At 42.3% G+C, this 16,672-nt stretch overlaps 1 protein-coding gene and 1 non-coding gene across 2 annotated transcripts in view; both read right to left on the bottom strand.

The window, feature by feature from the left end:
• Positions 1–16,672, bottom strand: part of HTR4 (5-hydroxytryptamine receptor 4) — a 175,984-nt gene that overhangs the window by 60,221 nt on the left and 99,091 nt on the right. The window contains exon 4 of the mRNA XM_040241546.1: positions 1,922–2,075. Within this exon, the coding sequence (XP_040097480.1) occupies positions 1,922–2,075 (154 nt within the window). The remainder of the gene's footprint in view (positions 1–1,921; positions 2,076–16,672) is intronic.
• TRNAE-UUC lies at positions 15,690–15,761 on the bottom strand. The gene has a single exon. It is a non-coding gene; the product is annotated as a tRNA-Glu (tRNA).

The raw sequence follows: 16,672 nt of genomic DNA, 5'->3' as shown, positions 1-16,672 counted from the left end.
GTATATTGTAAGGTTATAGTCTTATTGAATTGACATTTTTATCAAATCTCTTTTTATCTCAGTATTATTTGCTTCAAGTCACAGGAACCTAATCCTATATTTCACCTAGGAACAAAGATTCATGATTTGCTAATTCAGTATTTGCAGCAAGTTTATTACCATGAATAACAAGGACCAACTACACAGGTATAATGAACACCTGGGTTACACTAGTTTCTCTCAAGGCCAATTCAACGTGCAAATGAGTGAAAGGTATGAAATGCAATTACAATATCATGGAGCAAACACAAAGCATGTTAATAGTAAGCAGATGCCCCGTTCCCCAGTTACATGAATTAAACAGGGGATGCTTCTATCTCACTGTCACAAAAGAACACAGTTCACTAGGTTATTTCTCTTGGAAGTTCTACATCAGAAGGTAAGAGTGCTGAGTCCTTGTTACAAATTATGATGCACAGAAGCTTATACTTCCAAAGGTCTTCTCCATTAGGGATTAAGTTTAGCACAAACTTAAGGACATAGACTCTTGGGTCCAGTAAGCTTGGGCTTAGCTCTAGGCTCCGCCATTCCCTACCAATGTGAATTAACCTCGTTGACCCTCAGTTTCCTAAGGATGATGACAGGATTACTTCACAGCGCTGTTGTGAGTCCTGAGTGAGACAATGATTAAATTAACACAGGGCTCAGCACACAGTAAGTGTTCAACATTTGCTGGCCATTATTATATTTATCTACTCATTATTAGAAATTTGAATTTCATTTCCCCCAAGAATGATAAAACTGAAAGCTTGAAAGAAAAGGGATAGGATTTAAAAAGAATATCCATACAGTCTCCCTTGTACGGATCCCCTTTCATTTCTCCACTCCTCTGTCCCCAGCACTTCTTTCAGAAGCCCAAGGAACTCTCGTTCTGACATACCACATGCAAATCCTGGCCCAGTCTTGGCTTGGATATCCTTTCCTGGACAAAGAATAAGGCAAGATTAGGGGCTAGGAATGGGATGGAGAGAGGAAGGGGCAGCTCCTATTCTGACTGGTCCTCTTGGGTCAGAGTTCACTCTCAATCTCTCCTCCCCATTCCCTGGTCAGAGTCCTGGGATCCATCTTAAAGTGACTGCCTGACAACTTTCTTAGGGGAAAAAATAAATAAATATATATATATATACACACATATATATATCCCTGCTAATGAATCTAGATCATAGCTTTCAATCATAAATGCAAGTTTGATATTGAAAACAAAGTATGTCAGAGTTGGAAACTCTCCAAGAGCATCTAGACAGGAGTTGACAGATGCCTGCAACCTGTGTTTTCCTGCACTGCTCAAAGACACTGTTCCCAATGAGGACCCAAAGATCTTCTCATCACAGCCCTTCAGGAAGTTGCTCAGTGACAGAGCTGGGCTCAGGGTCCAGTTCTCTGGACTTCGGGCCCATACACTCTCTGGAAACCTCCACCCCCAGGACAGGTTTTCCGTGGGTCACCTTAAGCCTCAAAGGGTCTCAGCATGAAATGAGATGAAGGCCTCTTGGGATACATCACATCCCTCAGGCTCTGGAGTTTGTCTGCTAAGCTTTGAATACCTGTTCCGCTATTCACTAGCTGTGAATTCACAGGCATATTACTTCACCATTTTTGAACCTGAGTTTTCTCATCTGTGAAATGGGCAGAAATTATTATAATTTTCCCAAAGGGATGCTGCTGTCAGGATTACATGTATTTAGTGTACTACTTTCTGGTATACAGTAAACTTTCAAAAATGTTAGCCTGCTTTTTGCTGTTGTTGTTGTTGTTATTGTTGTTACTTTGTCAGGATCTTTCTTAGGATACCCACCTAACCTGACATTGTTTGTTTATTTAGAATCCCAAGAAAACAAAGTTAGTCAAACAGTAAACCCATACAGTCTGCATGAGTACTCACCAAATCAATTATTCCAATGTTATTCCAGCCTTGCATTATAGGGAGAAAAGAGATAAACATGGGGATGACCCAGCAGCCTCCCAGCATTAATGCGATGCGCAAAGGGGTCATCTTGTTCCTATAGACCAAAGGCTGGCAGCAGATGGCATAATACCTGGAGAGAGAATAGAGGGGGTGGGTGTCAAGTGAAAGGATAGATGAGAGGGAGAAGGAGGAAGCATAATTCATGAGAGAGAAGTACAGAGAAGGGAAGTAAGAAGAGGAAATAGTGGGAAAGGGGCAAATTAGAGGGGGAAGTAGAGAATATAAATAAAGAAGGAGGAGAAAAGAATGAGAAGGGGGAAATTAGATGAGTGAGTAGTAGAGGAAGGGAGAGAGAAGTGGGAGAAGAACAGAGAAAATAAAAAGCAATTGCACAATAAAATATTGTATTGTCCAGTGAGTTTCTGCTACTATAAATATAAGCTTTAGATCACACATATGCGAACCATTACCAGACATTGGTTCCATATCCCTCTTTCTCTCCCGATACCTGAGAAACTCAACATATACCTGAGAGTCTGCTCCATCTCAGGCACAGACCTAACACTACCCTTATGCCTAGGAATTTTAAAGGCCACTGCCCAGCTCTCTGGGCATCTGCATCCAGATATACGCAGTCCTTTTGATAACAACGTGAGGTAACCCAGAGTTGGCCCTACATCTGAGCTCTAAGAACAGTATCTCAGACTTGCCCTCATCCTCTTGATACCTACCTATACCGAGTTGATGCTCTAAGTCAGTGTTCTTTAAATTTTGGTCCAGGGATTCTGCCCTTCTTCTCTATATTAGACTCACCTGAGGAGATCTGCTTAAAATGCAGATTTCAAAGATCTCCCGAAATAGAGCCTGAGGGGGACGAACCTGGAGTTTGCATTCTGACAAGTGGAAATCATCACTGCTGTTTGCTACATATGTCCAGTTCCTGGCCTCCTTGTGGTTGAGTGGGGCCGATTGACTATTTTGGTCTGAGTCATGAATAAAATCAACATGTGTTATTTCTGGACTGAAGCATTTAATTGTTTCTCTGCTGCCAAGAAAGTAAAGTTTCAAATATTTCCTGCTCCATCATTTCCTACCTACTAGTAGAGACCATCTTATTTCCATTTATCAGGGTCTGATCTTTTTCCAGGGACTCTCTGCTCATGGTTTCCAGAGCTCAGATTTTGCCTATGTTACTGAAAGTGAAAGTGAAGTCGTTCAGTCATGTCTGACTCTTTGCGACCCCACAGACTGTAGCCTACCAGGCTCTTCTGTCCATGGGATTTTCCAGGCAATAGTACTGGAGTGGGTTGCCATTTCCATCTCCAGGCTATCTTCCTGACCCATGGATCGAACCCGGGTCTCCCGCATTGTAGACAAATCCTTCACCATCTGTGCCACCGAGGAAGTCTCGCCTATGGTACTAGCTTTCTTCTTATCTCCAGAGAGAGGTACAACTTGCCCCACTCAATGATCTGGCCTCTAACTCCTAGATTGCTCCTTGTATGTTGTTCAAATCTTGGAGACCATTACTTCCATGCCCAGACAGTTCACTGACTCTGACAACAAGTAAAATATCATGGTAAGCTTATCAGCCATTTGTCTTTGGAAAAGACAAAGAAAAAAAATGCAAAAAGACAGCTTGGAGGCTAAGCCTATTCTTTAAGATTTTATACCATTTAATGATAAGCCACCCCCTTATACCTTTCATTTTATGCAATTCACTTTGTTAATTTTTACCACCTCTTCCTTTCTTTTCTTAATTTCAAAGCCTAACTAATAGAACAAAGGCTATATTCTTTGAAAAGCTGGTGGTAGGATGATTTGGGAGAGAGGGTGAAATGAGAAGGAGAGCCCAGTGTTGGAGCAAGAGAAGAGAGTGCCATAGGATCTGGGAGGGGAGAATTATACCCTTCCCTCTAAGGCATCAAAGAGTAGCTGACCACATTGTGTCAGGGAACTCCCTGTGCCCAGCAAGACAGTGGAGTGTCCTGATCTGGACCAAAGTGCAAAGAACAACAAACCAAAGAATGGGAGAGGGAATTACTCAGGAACTCATTTTCTTTATCTATAAACCTGACATGGTAGCCAAATCTAACTAAGGCTAACTCAGTAATGGAAAGAATCATGATTAAGTGGAATTCTCTTCACACTCTTGACTTATATAAGAAAGGCAATTTTTTTCTGAATGGCTGTATTATAATCATTAGAGGTTTACTTACAAAAAGTTGATGAATTTGGAGTACATGAAAACTTTTTTTTTTTTTTCAAAATTTGCTCCCTTCCTCACTTCCTGCTAGAGGGCCTAGATTAGCTAGATTATATATTGGTTTTGTACATTTACCATCTTCCCTCTTTTTTGTTGGTAATAGCATCCCAAGTCCTTTGGGAATTCTCTTTTCACTTGTTGTTGTATAGTTGGGAAAATAAATGATGTCATTCTGACTTTTCCAGCCAGGGAGTGACCTAATCAGACATTTTCCTGGAACTCTGAATGCCATGCAGAGTGATGTGGAGATGGAAAAGTCAGCAAAGGTCCCTCTATTCCCACAGCTGCCTCCTGCTCTCAGCAGGACTGAGAGCAGTTCCTGTTCCTTAGATATTTGGGCAGTCATGCTCTTGCCCCTTTAGGTTCTCAACTCTTTAGTTCTTCCTTCAATTAAACAAGCCACCTCATATCTTTCCACTAAATTCCCTTTTGTGCAGATGATGTTATAGGTTGAAATGCGCTTCCCTCTCCCAAAAGATATGCTGAAATACAAACCTTCAGTGCCTTGGAATATGGACTTATTTGCAAGCAGGTTCTTTAGAGAAGTAATAAAATTAAAATGAGGTGATTAGGATGGGCCTTAATCCAACATGACTGCTGCTGCTGCTAAGTCGCTTCAGTCGTGTCTGACTCTGTGCGACCCCATAGACGGCAGCCCACCAGGCTCCCCCATCTCTGGGATTCTGCAGGCAAGAACAATGGAGTGGGTTGCCATTTCCTTCTCCAATGCATGAAAGTAAAAAGTGAAAGTGAAGTTGCTCAGTCGTGTCCAACTCTTCACGACCCCATGGACTGCAGCCTACCAGGCTCCTCTGTCCATCGGATTTTCCAGGCAAGAGTACTGGAGTGGGGTGCCATCGCCTTCTCCAACATGACTGAAATCCTTATAAAAATGGAAAGTTAGACAAGACAGACACACTCAGAGACAAAATGGCAATGTGAAGACAGAGGATTGAAATGATGCTTCAGCAAGCCAAAAAAAACACCAAAGAGTACCAGTAAAACACGTGAAGCTAGGAAGAGGCAAGGAAGAATCTTTTCCCTACAGGTTCAGAGGGAGAAGGGACCTGCAAACAGCTTGATTTCAGACATCTAGTCTCTAGAACTGAGATAATAAATATCCTGTTGTTCCAAGCCAGTTTGTGGTACTTTGTTATGTCAGCTCTAGCAAAACCTAATAAAGTTGGCTAAAAGAAGTTTCTGCTACTTGTAACCAAAGTACCTTGCCTCAGTGAAAATGGTTCTGAATGCCAGATATGTCCTTCATAGAAACTTTGTTCTAAGTAAGAATGCTATCATTTTTATTCACTACACCTCCAGGTCAAAGCTCAAATTATAGCATCTCTTCATCCACCAACCCAAAGAAGGCAACCAAAAGATAGCTGAAAAAAGGTGCTTCCCTTTCTTTGCTGAATAACTTATGATTTTTGAGGTTTGGAATGGGTACCATGATACTGGATGAAGACAACAGACTTTAGGAATTGGATCTCCATTGTCATGTAGATCCAAAAATTCAAAAAGACAAAACAAAATCAAATATTTTATAGGACAAAAGGTATGTTTGAAGAGGCAAGATGAAGCTTCTTCTGATTTCCATAAGTAGATATGTATGTTTAGAAGATTATGTTTGGAAGACAATAGAATTTACAGAAAAGGACTATGACCTCATGGTTATACTCATGCTCATTCATAGCTCAATTTGTAAAGAATCCACCTGCAACGCAGGAGACCCTGGTTTGATTCCTGGGTTGGGAAGATCCTCTGGAGAAGGGAAAGGCTACCCACTCCAACACTCCTGAGCTTTCCTTGTGGCTCAGCTGTTAAAGAATCCACCCACAATGTGGAAGACCTGGGTTCGACCCCTGGGTTGGGAAGACTGGAGAAGGGACAGGCTACTCACTCCAGTATTCTGGCCTGGAGAATTCCATGGACTCTATAGTCCATGGGGTCGTAGAGTCAGACACAACTGAGTGACTTTCACTTTCACTTTCTTTTCTAAGCCTAGTTTGGCCAAGGTGATTGTCTGATTTCATAGCATGATGAATATCATGTGGACAATAAGATCTCCCCAAGTTCTGCGTCTAAACGTTTGATGCATTAATTTGCATTGTTGTTGTTTAGTCACTAAGTCATATCTGACTCTTTTGTGACTTCATGGACTGTAGCCTGCCAGGCTCCTCTGTCCAAGACATTTCCCAGACAAGAATACTGCAGTGGGTTGCCATTTCCTTCTCCATGGAAATCTTCCCACCCCAGGGATCAGACCTGCATCTGTTGCATTGACAGGTGGATTGGAGCTGCTGTTACAGAAATAATGGTGACAGGCTCTTTTTTGAAATTCAACTTTAAGAGGCATCCTGTGGGTGCAGTACACATCCTACCTATCCCTTACACATTTACCTACATAGTCTGTGACCTGAATGATGAGGGCCTGGAATAAAGTTGCTTGAAATGTTCATTTCCCAGACAAATAAGGTAGGACATAATGATGGTGTCATGCACAGACAGCTGTAGAAAGTTACTCTTGCATGATGTGAAGTGGGGGCTTCCCTGGTGGCTCAGATGGTAAAGAATCTGCCTGCAATATAGGGGACCGAGGTTCAATCCTTGGGTTGGGAAGATCCCCTGGAGAAGGGAATGGCAACCCACTCCAGTATTCTTGCCAAGAGAATCCCATGGTCAGAGGAGTCTGATGGGGTACAGTCCATAGGGTCACAAAGAGTCACACGACTGAGCAACTAACACACACACACACACACACACACACAAACTGATGTTAGGTGGTGGAGCAAGCCTAGGAAAAATCCTTTATTTCCTACTATAAAAACTAACAATAAGTAAAGGGGAAAAAAGAATTTTATTTTATTTTCTCTAAACTCTATTGCTGCTGCTGCTGCTGCTGCTGCTAAGTCGTTTCAGTCGTGTCCGACTCTGTGCGACCCCATAGATGGCAGCCCACCAGGCTCCCCCATCCCTGGGATTCTCCAGGAAAGAACACTGGAGTGGGTTGCCATTCCCTTCTCCAATGCATGAAAGTGAAAAGTGAAAGTGAAATCACTCAGTCATGTCCAACTCTTAGCGACCCCATGGACTGCAGCCTACCTGGCGCCTCCATCCATCAGATTTTCCAGGCAAGAGCACTGGAGTAGGGTACCATTGCCTTCTCCAAACTATACTGAAATTGTGAATTACAGGTAAGGATGATTAAGAAAAATACTAAATTGTGTCTATGTATGTGTTTTACTTAAATATTCTCCTCTACACTTTCAATCTGGTGTCATGTCCTACAATAAAAATAATATGATTTTTAAGTGACATGGAATAGAGCCTTTAAGACTAAAAACTATAAGGTTTTTATTTGGAGCTCAAATTAGAAAGCTCACTTGACTTTGTGAGCCAAAGATTCTTACCAAGGCCCTGGCACCCTTGAGACAGCTGTTAAGCCACCTCATATCCTTCTAATTTCTTTCCTCATATCTCTAATATTTGCTTTCTAGCAAAGGATCCAGAAAAATAAACATCCTCTTGAAGGATGTAAATTAAGTATGTGAAAATCAATATCACTGAAAACCATGATGAATAAAAATTGAGTTCCACTATTAACTGATTAATGGAGGGAGCTTCTTTAACATTCTAGCTTTGTTTGTAGATCAAGGACCAGATAGATATAAAAAAACTTGATTTTTACCTATCATGGTTGCTTTTAATACTTACTTTTGGATTATATAACCAGTGTTAATAACAAACATATTTTTCCTATAATGACCTGCCCCCCAAACACATGTGCAACATTGGCAGAAATAACTAGTTAAATTTGCAATTTATTTGGGATTTATGAAAAGCATGCTGAGTTAATAATAAGAGCTACTCTTCATTTCCTTAACAAGGAAATTTCCTACTTGTATAATCTCATTTGGTCCTCCTCACAACTACTTTTGAGAAAGGAACTATAAATGCACCCATTTCACATACGAGGAAACAGAGAAGTGTCAAGATTTGTCCAAAGTCCCACTGGTGGTAAGAACCAAGCTGGGATCCGGCCCAGGCAGCCTGACACAAGGGCCAGGACGTTGACCTCATTACTATCACTTCACTCTGTCACTCCCCTGAAACCCCCAAGGGATTATTCTAATTTTTTACAAGCCATTTTAGAAAACAATCAAAACATAAAAAACATTGAATCTCAAAACTTGAAGCATCCTCAAAATCCCCAAGTCCCCAAATCTCTTCTAAAATGAAGCATATCCAAGCCTGCATGAAAGCATGAAGGACTGGGAATTCACCAAGTCCTACAACAGTACACTCTAAACTTAAGACTATCCCGAAGTTAAAAAGTCTCCGTCAAAAGTGATTTTCTGTAACTTCCAGTTTTACCCTCTGTCTCAAATTAAAATTTCTATCTCTGATTCTCCTTCTGCACAGTGGTCCTAGGTATCTAAGGAGAGCTTTTACGTTTCTCTTGAGTTTTATTTTCTGGTAAAAATATTCCTAGTTGCATGCAACCCAGGTTGATTTTTCATACCAAAGTATATTTTGCAATGTACGGAGACATATTTTGTTGTCATAATTGGAAAGGGTGATGTTATTGACATTCAGGGAGCAGGGGTCAGAAATACTGCCAGATGTCTTACAATGCACAAGACAGCCTGCTACAACAAAGAGTCATCTGATCTACAATGACAGTAGTGCTGCAGTTGAAAACCTTTGGTCTAGAGGAGGTGATTTTCACCAATAGCAGGGACTCTGTGTCCCCTGTATGAGTTAGTGTGCCCTTCCCTGTTAAGAATGGTAGCTATAAGGACAGCATAAATCTCTGGTGTATTCTATACAGATCAGAGAAGCCTAGAATATTACCTTCCACTCTACCCACCATAACTTAATACAACCTACAGGACACCCAGCAGTACAGTATAAGAGACCTGCACCTTCTCAGAGCTATTCTAGGACAGGCTGTAAGAAAGTCTACCCCTAACTGATTTATACATTTCACAGATGTTTGCCTGTTCTAAATTGTATCCTCAGTTCCTAGTACAATGCTATATATAGAGTTATACTCACAAAAGGGCTGAATAAATAGTAAACCCTTGATTACTACCAATTAAAATAAATAACACTAAAATGTGGGACCAGGTTTTGAAAATGTGAGAAGCTGCATCTATCAGAGAGATGCAGGAAAGGCTGTCTCCAATAAGTGTCTTTTAAGTTGGATTTTGGGCTTTCCCGGTGGCTCAGAGGTAAAGATTCTGCCTGCAGTGCAGGAGCCACAGGTTCAATCCCTGGATTGGGAAGATCCCCTGGAGGAGGGCATGGCAACCCACTCCAGTATTCTTGCCTGGAGAATCCCATGGACAGAGGAGCCTGGTGGGCTACAGTTCACAGGGCTGCAAAGAGTTGGACTGAAGCGACTTAGCACAGCACAGCACAAGGACAGTGGAGGAGAAAATATGATCCAGGTGTTAAAAAGAGCATGGACAAAGACCTGGGACAGAAATTTTATATATATACACATCCATCTATAAATATACATCCATGTATCCACATACACATATAAATATAACAAAGTACAATGAGCTGGATGGGAGAGTGTTTATATGGAAGTAGAAGGAAGTAAGCCTAAAATAGCTGACTGAAGGGCAGATCTCAGTGCAATGGTTCTCCAATGATGATGTGCTTCAGAATCACCTGGAGAGCTTACTGAAACACAGGTACAGGTAAATCTTGAATGGGGCCTAAGAATTTGCATTTTTGATACATTCCCAAATGATCTGTTGCTGGTCATCCAGTGACCACACTTTGAGACAACTGTCTTAGAGGTTTTTGAATGCTATGCTAGGAAGAGTCAGCAAAAGTTTTTTTGAACTGGGAAATGTCCATCACAATCAACACTGCTCTACCAAAGGAACTGAATTACAACAAATTCAAGAAAAAGAATGGTTGGTTCACAGGCTAGCTGGATAGTATTCATCATAAAAAGCAATTCTGTCTCAGCTGCTGCGGCTACTAAGTCGCTTCAGTCGTGTCCGACTCTGTGCGACCCCATAGAAGAAGCCCACCAGGCTCCCCCGTCCCTGGGATTCTCCAGGCAAGAACACTGGAGTGGGTTGCCATTCCCCTCTCCAATGCAGGAAAGTGAAAAGTGAAAGTGTGGTCGCTCAGTCATGTCTGACTCTTAGCGACCCCATGGACTGCAGCCTACCAGGCTCCTCCATCCATGGTGTTTTCCAGGCAAGAGTATTGGAGTGGGTTAATCCACTGGATTAATCTAGGTCTGTTCTCTAGACTTCCACTGGACAATTCACACTCTTTTTTAAACTAGAATACTTTTACAAAGTGGTTAAGTAAATGTTTAAATGACAAATGAGGTTCCAGATGGCCAGGATTAACTAAAATGTAGCAAGGATATTTACAAAGTAATATATTATGCAAAACATTTCCAAGTATTGCTCACAAAACTCCATTAAAATCCCCTTTGGTAGACCAGTCACTAGCTTCCCCAACTATGCTGCTACTGCTAAGTCGCTTCAGTTGTGTCTGACCCTGTGCAACCCCATAGACGGCAACCCACCAGGCTCCCCTGTCCCTGGGATTCTCCAGGCAAGAACACTGGAGTGGGTTGTCATTTCCTTCTCCAATGCATGAAAGTGAAAAGTCAAAGTGAAGTCGCTCAGTCGTGTCTAACTCTTAGCGACCCCATGGACTGTAGCCTACCAGGCTCCTCCGTCCATGGGATTTTCCAGGCAAGAGTACTGGAGTGGGGTGCCATTGCCTTCTCCTAGCTTCCTCAACTATAGCCATGTGTAATGTGTGATAAATGCTTCTAAGTGTCTCTGGGGACACAATTTACTTTGACAACTTTTAGAAGGCAGTCATGTATTTTTATGTCCCATGCTAAACTTTCCCACTCCTCTTGCAATTAAGGAAAATTCTTCCTCCTCACTTACTACCCTTCCAACCACAGTGAAGGCAGAATGAGCAAAGAGAACAACTTAGAGCCCTAGACTTTCAGAAGCAGAAGAGATTTTAGCAGTCATCTTACGTTTTTGCATCTGGGTACCACCAACTCTGTGGTCTTAGAATCAGTTACTTAACCTCTCCAAGACTCAATTTCCTCATCTGGGACTGTTATGTCCAGCTCATTGACTGGCTGTGAGAATTGATGACCAATATGTTTAAAACTTAGAAAGTTTCTGACACATAAAGCTTAAGAAGGAGTTCAGTTCAGTTCAGTTCAGTTGCTCAGTCGTGTCCGACTCTTTGCAACCCCATGAACTGCAGCACGCCAGGCCTCCCTGTCCATCACCAACTCTCAGAGTTCACTCAAACTCATGTGCATCAAGTCGGAGATGCCATCCAGCCATCTCATCCTCTGTCATCCCCTTGTCCTCCTGTCCCCAATCCCTCCCAGCATCAAAGTCTTTTCCAATGAGTCAACTCTTTGCATCAGATGGCCAAAGTACTGGAGTTTCAGCTTTAGCATCAGTCCTTTCAATGAACACCCAGGACTGATCTTTAGAATGGACTGGTTGGATCTCCTTGCAGTCCAAGGGACCCTCAAGAGTCTTCTCCAACACCACAGTTCAAAAGCATCAATTCTTCGGCGCTCAGCCTTCTTCACAGTCCAACTCTCACATCCATACATGACCACTGGAAAAACCATAGCCTTGACTAGATGGACCTTTGTTGGCAAAGTAATGTCTCTGCTTTTGAATATGCTATCTAGGTTGGTCATAACTTTTCTTCCAAGGAGTAAGCGTCTTTTAATTTCATGGCTGCAGTCATCATCGGCAGTGATTTTGGAGCCCTCCAAAAATAAAGTCTGACACTGTTTCCACTGTTTCCCCATCTATTTCCCATGAAGTGATGGGACCAGATGCCACAATCTTAGCTTTCTGAATGTTGAGCTTTAAGCCAACTTTTTGACTCTCCTCTTTCACTTTCATCAAGAGGCTTTTTAGCTCCTCTTCACTTTCTGCCATAACGGTGGTGTCATCTGCATATCAGAGGTTATTGATATTTCTCCCAGCAATCTTGATTCCAGCTTGTGCTTCTTCCACCCCAGAGTTTCTCTGCATATAAGTTAAATAAGCAGGGTGACAATATACAGCCTTGACGTACTCCTTTTCCTATTTGGAACCAGTCTGTTGTTCCATGTCCAGTTCTCACTGTTGCTTCCTGACCTGCCTATAGGTTTCTCAAGAGGCAGGTTAGGTGGTCTGGTATTCCCATCTCTTTCAGAATTTTCCAGTTTATTGTGATCCACACAGTCAAAGGCTTTGGCATAGTCAATAAAGCAGAAATAGATGTTTTTCTGGAACTCTTGCTTTTTCCATGATCCAGCTGATATTGGCAATTTGATCTCTGGTTCCTCTGCCTTTCTAAAACCAGCTTGAACATCTGGAAGTTCACGGTTCACGTATTGCTGAAGCCTGGCTTGGAGAATTTTGAGCATTACTTTACTAGCATGTGAGATGAGTGCAATTGTGCGGTAGTTTGAGCATTCTTTGGCATTGCCTTTCTTCGGGATTGGAATGAAAACTGACCTTTTCCAGTCCTGTGGCCACTGCTGAGTTTTCCAAATTTGCTGGCATATTGAGTGTATCACTTTCACAGCATCATCTTTCAGGATTTGAAAGAGCTCAACTGGAATTCCATCACCTCCACTAGCTTTGTTCGTAGTGATGCTTTTTATTCCAAGCCCCTCCGATCTTATATGTATGTGTGCGTGTGTTCTAAGTCACTTCAGTTGTGTCAAACTCTGTGTTACTGCATGGTTACAGCCCACCAGGCTCCTCTGTTCATGGGGATTCTCTGGGCAAGAGTACTGGAGTGGGTTGCCATGCCCTCCTCCAGGGGATCTTCCCAACCCAGGGATCGAACCACTTGCATCTTTTACATCTCCTTCATTTGCAGGCAGGTTTTTACCACTGGTGCCATCTGGGAAGCTCTGATTTTATATATATATATGTATATGTGTGCATGTGTATATATATATATATATAAAATATTATTGTAAACAAATTTAAATACATTTTGGAACTGGGACTCTAAATCATTTAACAAATAACATAGAAGCCACTGAGTTCAACCTGGTCATTGATTCTAAGAAACAAAAGGCAAAGAATTGATCCCTCAAGTTGAATGGAAACAATGAGACCATACTGGCTAAAAGCAGTGAGGTTGATTAGATGTAGCATCCTCTCATAGACTTAATCCAGGCCCAGCTTTTCTACCTGGGATGGCTGAAGATCACATCTTGAATGATCCACAGAAATCAAATCTCCCATTAAGATAAGCTAAAGAAAAAAATGTCAGTAACTGGAGAGAAGAGATGAAGTATCTGGTGGCTGATAAGACCTGGATTTTGGAATGGAATAAGAAAACAGAAACCTTTCACCACAAATATTTTCACGATTCCTAATCAATAAAGCACAATCATCTTTAACATCTAGGAGTAAAGTGTTTAAGATCTTCACTGAATCAGCAAACTTAGGATTTACAAATGCATTTTGCCTTTAGCAAGAAAATCAGTAAGTTCTAGTCCCAAACATTTCATGCATGTTCCTTTTGACTTTGGACAAATCTTTGGACACTACACATCTTTGTGTATCTGTTTTCTTATGTGTAAACAGGGTATTGACTTACATCAGAGTTTTTATAAGAGGTTGTAATTGTAATGAATTAAAGATGGCCACATCTCCCATCCAGGGACAGGGCATCTGCACCCTTCCCACAGGGCTGCCCTGTGACTGATTTGACCAACAGAGTACATTGGAAGTGTTATATAACAGTCCCAGGTTCAATTTTTAATAAGACTCTTGGTTTCTTGGAGTCAGGGGCTGTCATGTAAAAAATCTAGCATGCATCAACATGAGATCATGAATAGGGATCACATGGACAGAGAGAAGAGCCTGGCTGAGCCTAGCCTTCCAGATGACCCCACCAAGATGCCAGGTATATAACTAAATGACCTTGGACCCTCCAGGCCAGTTCAGTCTCCAGTTAAAAGCCACCAAGTGACTTCAGCCAAGCCGAAGCTCCTGATGAACAGAACTGTGACATCTAATAACAATGCATGGTTGTTTAAGGCACTAAGTTTTGGGGTAGATGTTACACCCAACCACAGAGGTAATCAGGTAGCATACAGTCGGGGGTAACTGTGGGGTTTACCGGCAGGGCAGTAATTCTCCTTCCAGGAGGTGATCCATATTTAGGGCGCAGAATTTTAGAGAAAAAGACCAATCTTTCTGCTCTTGATTTTTTTTATATTTTAGTTCCCCCAGTTCTCTTTTGAGGAGGTGGAGAAGACAGAAAAGCACCAGTAGCTCAAGAAGAAACTAAAGCCCTTTTTCTTGGCATCCCAAGAGGCTCAGCAAGCTGCCAGCCACTTGGGGGATCAATGGGGAAGACCTCACAGGGATGTTTACCAGGAGCCAGGCACAAGAAGGGGCTGAGAATGCAGCCATGAGCAGAGATAAAACTGTGGGTTCCAGTAAGGAAAAACTATAGGGGTGGAAGGACAGGGAAAGACTGCTTCCTGTCAAAGATGCAGAGGGCATCAGATTGAGTCTTTGCACATAATCCCACATGCAATGTGCAGATCTAATGTTTACTATGTTCTTCTTTATTAAATATTCTTCTGTACACTCACGATAAGAAAACTTGCAAGAAGGGGAATATCAGTTGTCTAGGAAGGTGTCTCCTGAGTTATCACTGACTAAAGAAAAAAGGATAATCCACTAAAAATATAGTCTCCAAAAATCTTAGAAGGGTTTACTGAGCACACACAAAGGTTTCCAAGGTATACTTTGATATACATGAACTGATCAGTCTGTCAGTAGACACTGGATGATTATCCCACTGACCCTTCGAGACTAAGCCCAAGGGTCACATTCCCTGGAAAGTTCTTCTGGCCCCAAAAAGCTCAGGGGAGACTCTGTCCTGTCAGAGATGAGGATTGGTTCTTCATCTCTGCATTTCTTTGGGGGGGGTGGGGCGAGGCATGCCACATGACTTGTGGGTTTCCCTGGTTCCTCAGTGGTAAAGAATCCACCTGCAGTGCAATAGACACAGGAGATGTGGCCAATCCCTGGGTCGGGAAGACCCACTGGAGAAGGACATGGCAACCCATTCCGGTATTCTTGCCTGGGAAATCCCATGGACAGAGGAGCCTGGAGGGCTACAGTCTTGTGCTTAGTCACTCAGTAGTGTCTGACTCTTTGCAACACTTTGAACTGTAGCCTGCCAGATTCCTCTGCCAATGAGGATTCTCCAGGCCAGAATACTGGAGGGGGTTGCCATGCCCACCTCCAGGGGATCTTCCCAACTCAGGAATCGAACTCAGGTCTCCCGCATTGCAGGCGAATTCTTTACCGTCTGAGCAGCCAGGGAAGCCCAGGCTACAGTCTATGGGGTTGCAAAGAGTTGGACATGACTGAGCAACTAAACAGCAGCAGCAGCACATGACTTGCAGGGTCTTAGTTCCCTGACCAGGGATCAAACCCATGCCCCAGCAGTGAAAGTGCTGAGTCCTAACCACTGGACCACCAGGGAAATCCCTCTGCCCTGGTGCTTTACAGTACCTCGTATGTATGTGTGACACAGCATTTCTCTGGCAATATTATAATTGTCCGCTTATTTCTCTGCTACAATTACTACTATTCAAACCATGTTGCTGTTGTTTAGTTGCCAAATTGTGTCTGACTCTTTTACAGCCCCCTGGCCTGTAGTCCCCTAGACTCCTCTGTCCATGGAATTTCCCAGGCAAGAATACTGGAGTGGGTTGCCATTTCTTTCTCCAGGGGGGCTTTGTTACCCAGAGGTCAAACCTGTATCTCCTGCATTGGCAGGTGGATTCATTACCACTAAACCACCAAGGAAGCCCAGTCCTACTATACACACCACCTATTTGTTTAGGACACACTTTGTGTCAGAAGTATTCTATGTTATTTCTAATTCCTACAGCAACTCTGCAAGGCAGCATTTAACATCCACACTTTAAATATAAAGAAACTGAAGCCCAGAGAATTTAATACACTTGCCGAACATCACACAGCCAGATATGATAGAACTGTGTGGGGTTCAGTTCCCACATTTGCCAAACTTCATACCCTGGTGATGTTAACAAAAGGGCAAGGCTTGACACAAGTAACCTTATCTAGAAATAGGAAGGACTGTATGCAACGCCCTATAAGCTTTCTGAGCTGAGGACACAAGAAAACAGACATATTTAAAGATGAAACTGACAGATAAGATAATACACAGGAATAATAACGAAGAAGCTACTGCAATAACCCAGAAACAAGATGAAAAAAGTTTAAGATGGGGAAGATAGATTTGAAAGATATTATGAAAATATAGCTAAGACTCAGCATTTGGCTGGTCATGGTAGATAAGTAAAAGATGCCCTCAAATAATTACCTTTAAATGATGAAAAGTTAACTAATAAATGCACCTTTGATGTA

Source organism: Oryx dammah, unplaced genomic scaffold (assembly GCF_014754425.2).
Source record: "Oryx dammah isolate SB20612 unplaced genomic scaffold, SCBI_Odam_1.1 HiC_scaffold_5, whole genome shotgun sequence".
Lineage (NCBI taxonomy): Eukaryota > Metazoa > Chordata > Mammalia > Artiodactyla > Bovidae > Oryx > Oryx dammah.
Note: the sequence above shows the minus strand (reverse complement) of the source record. Positions and strands in the feature narration are given on the sequence as shown.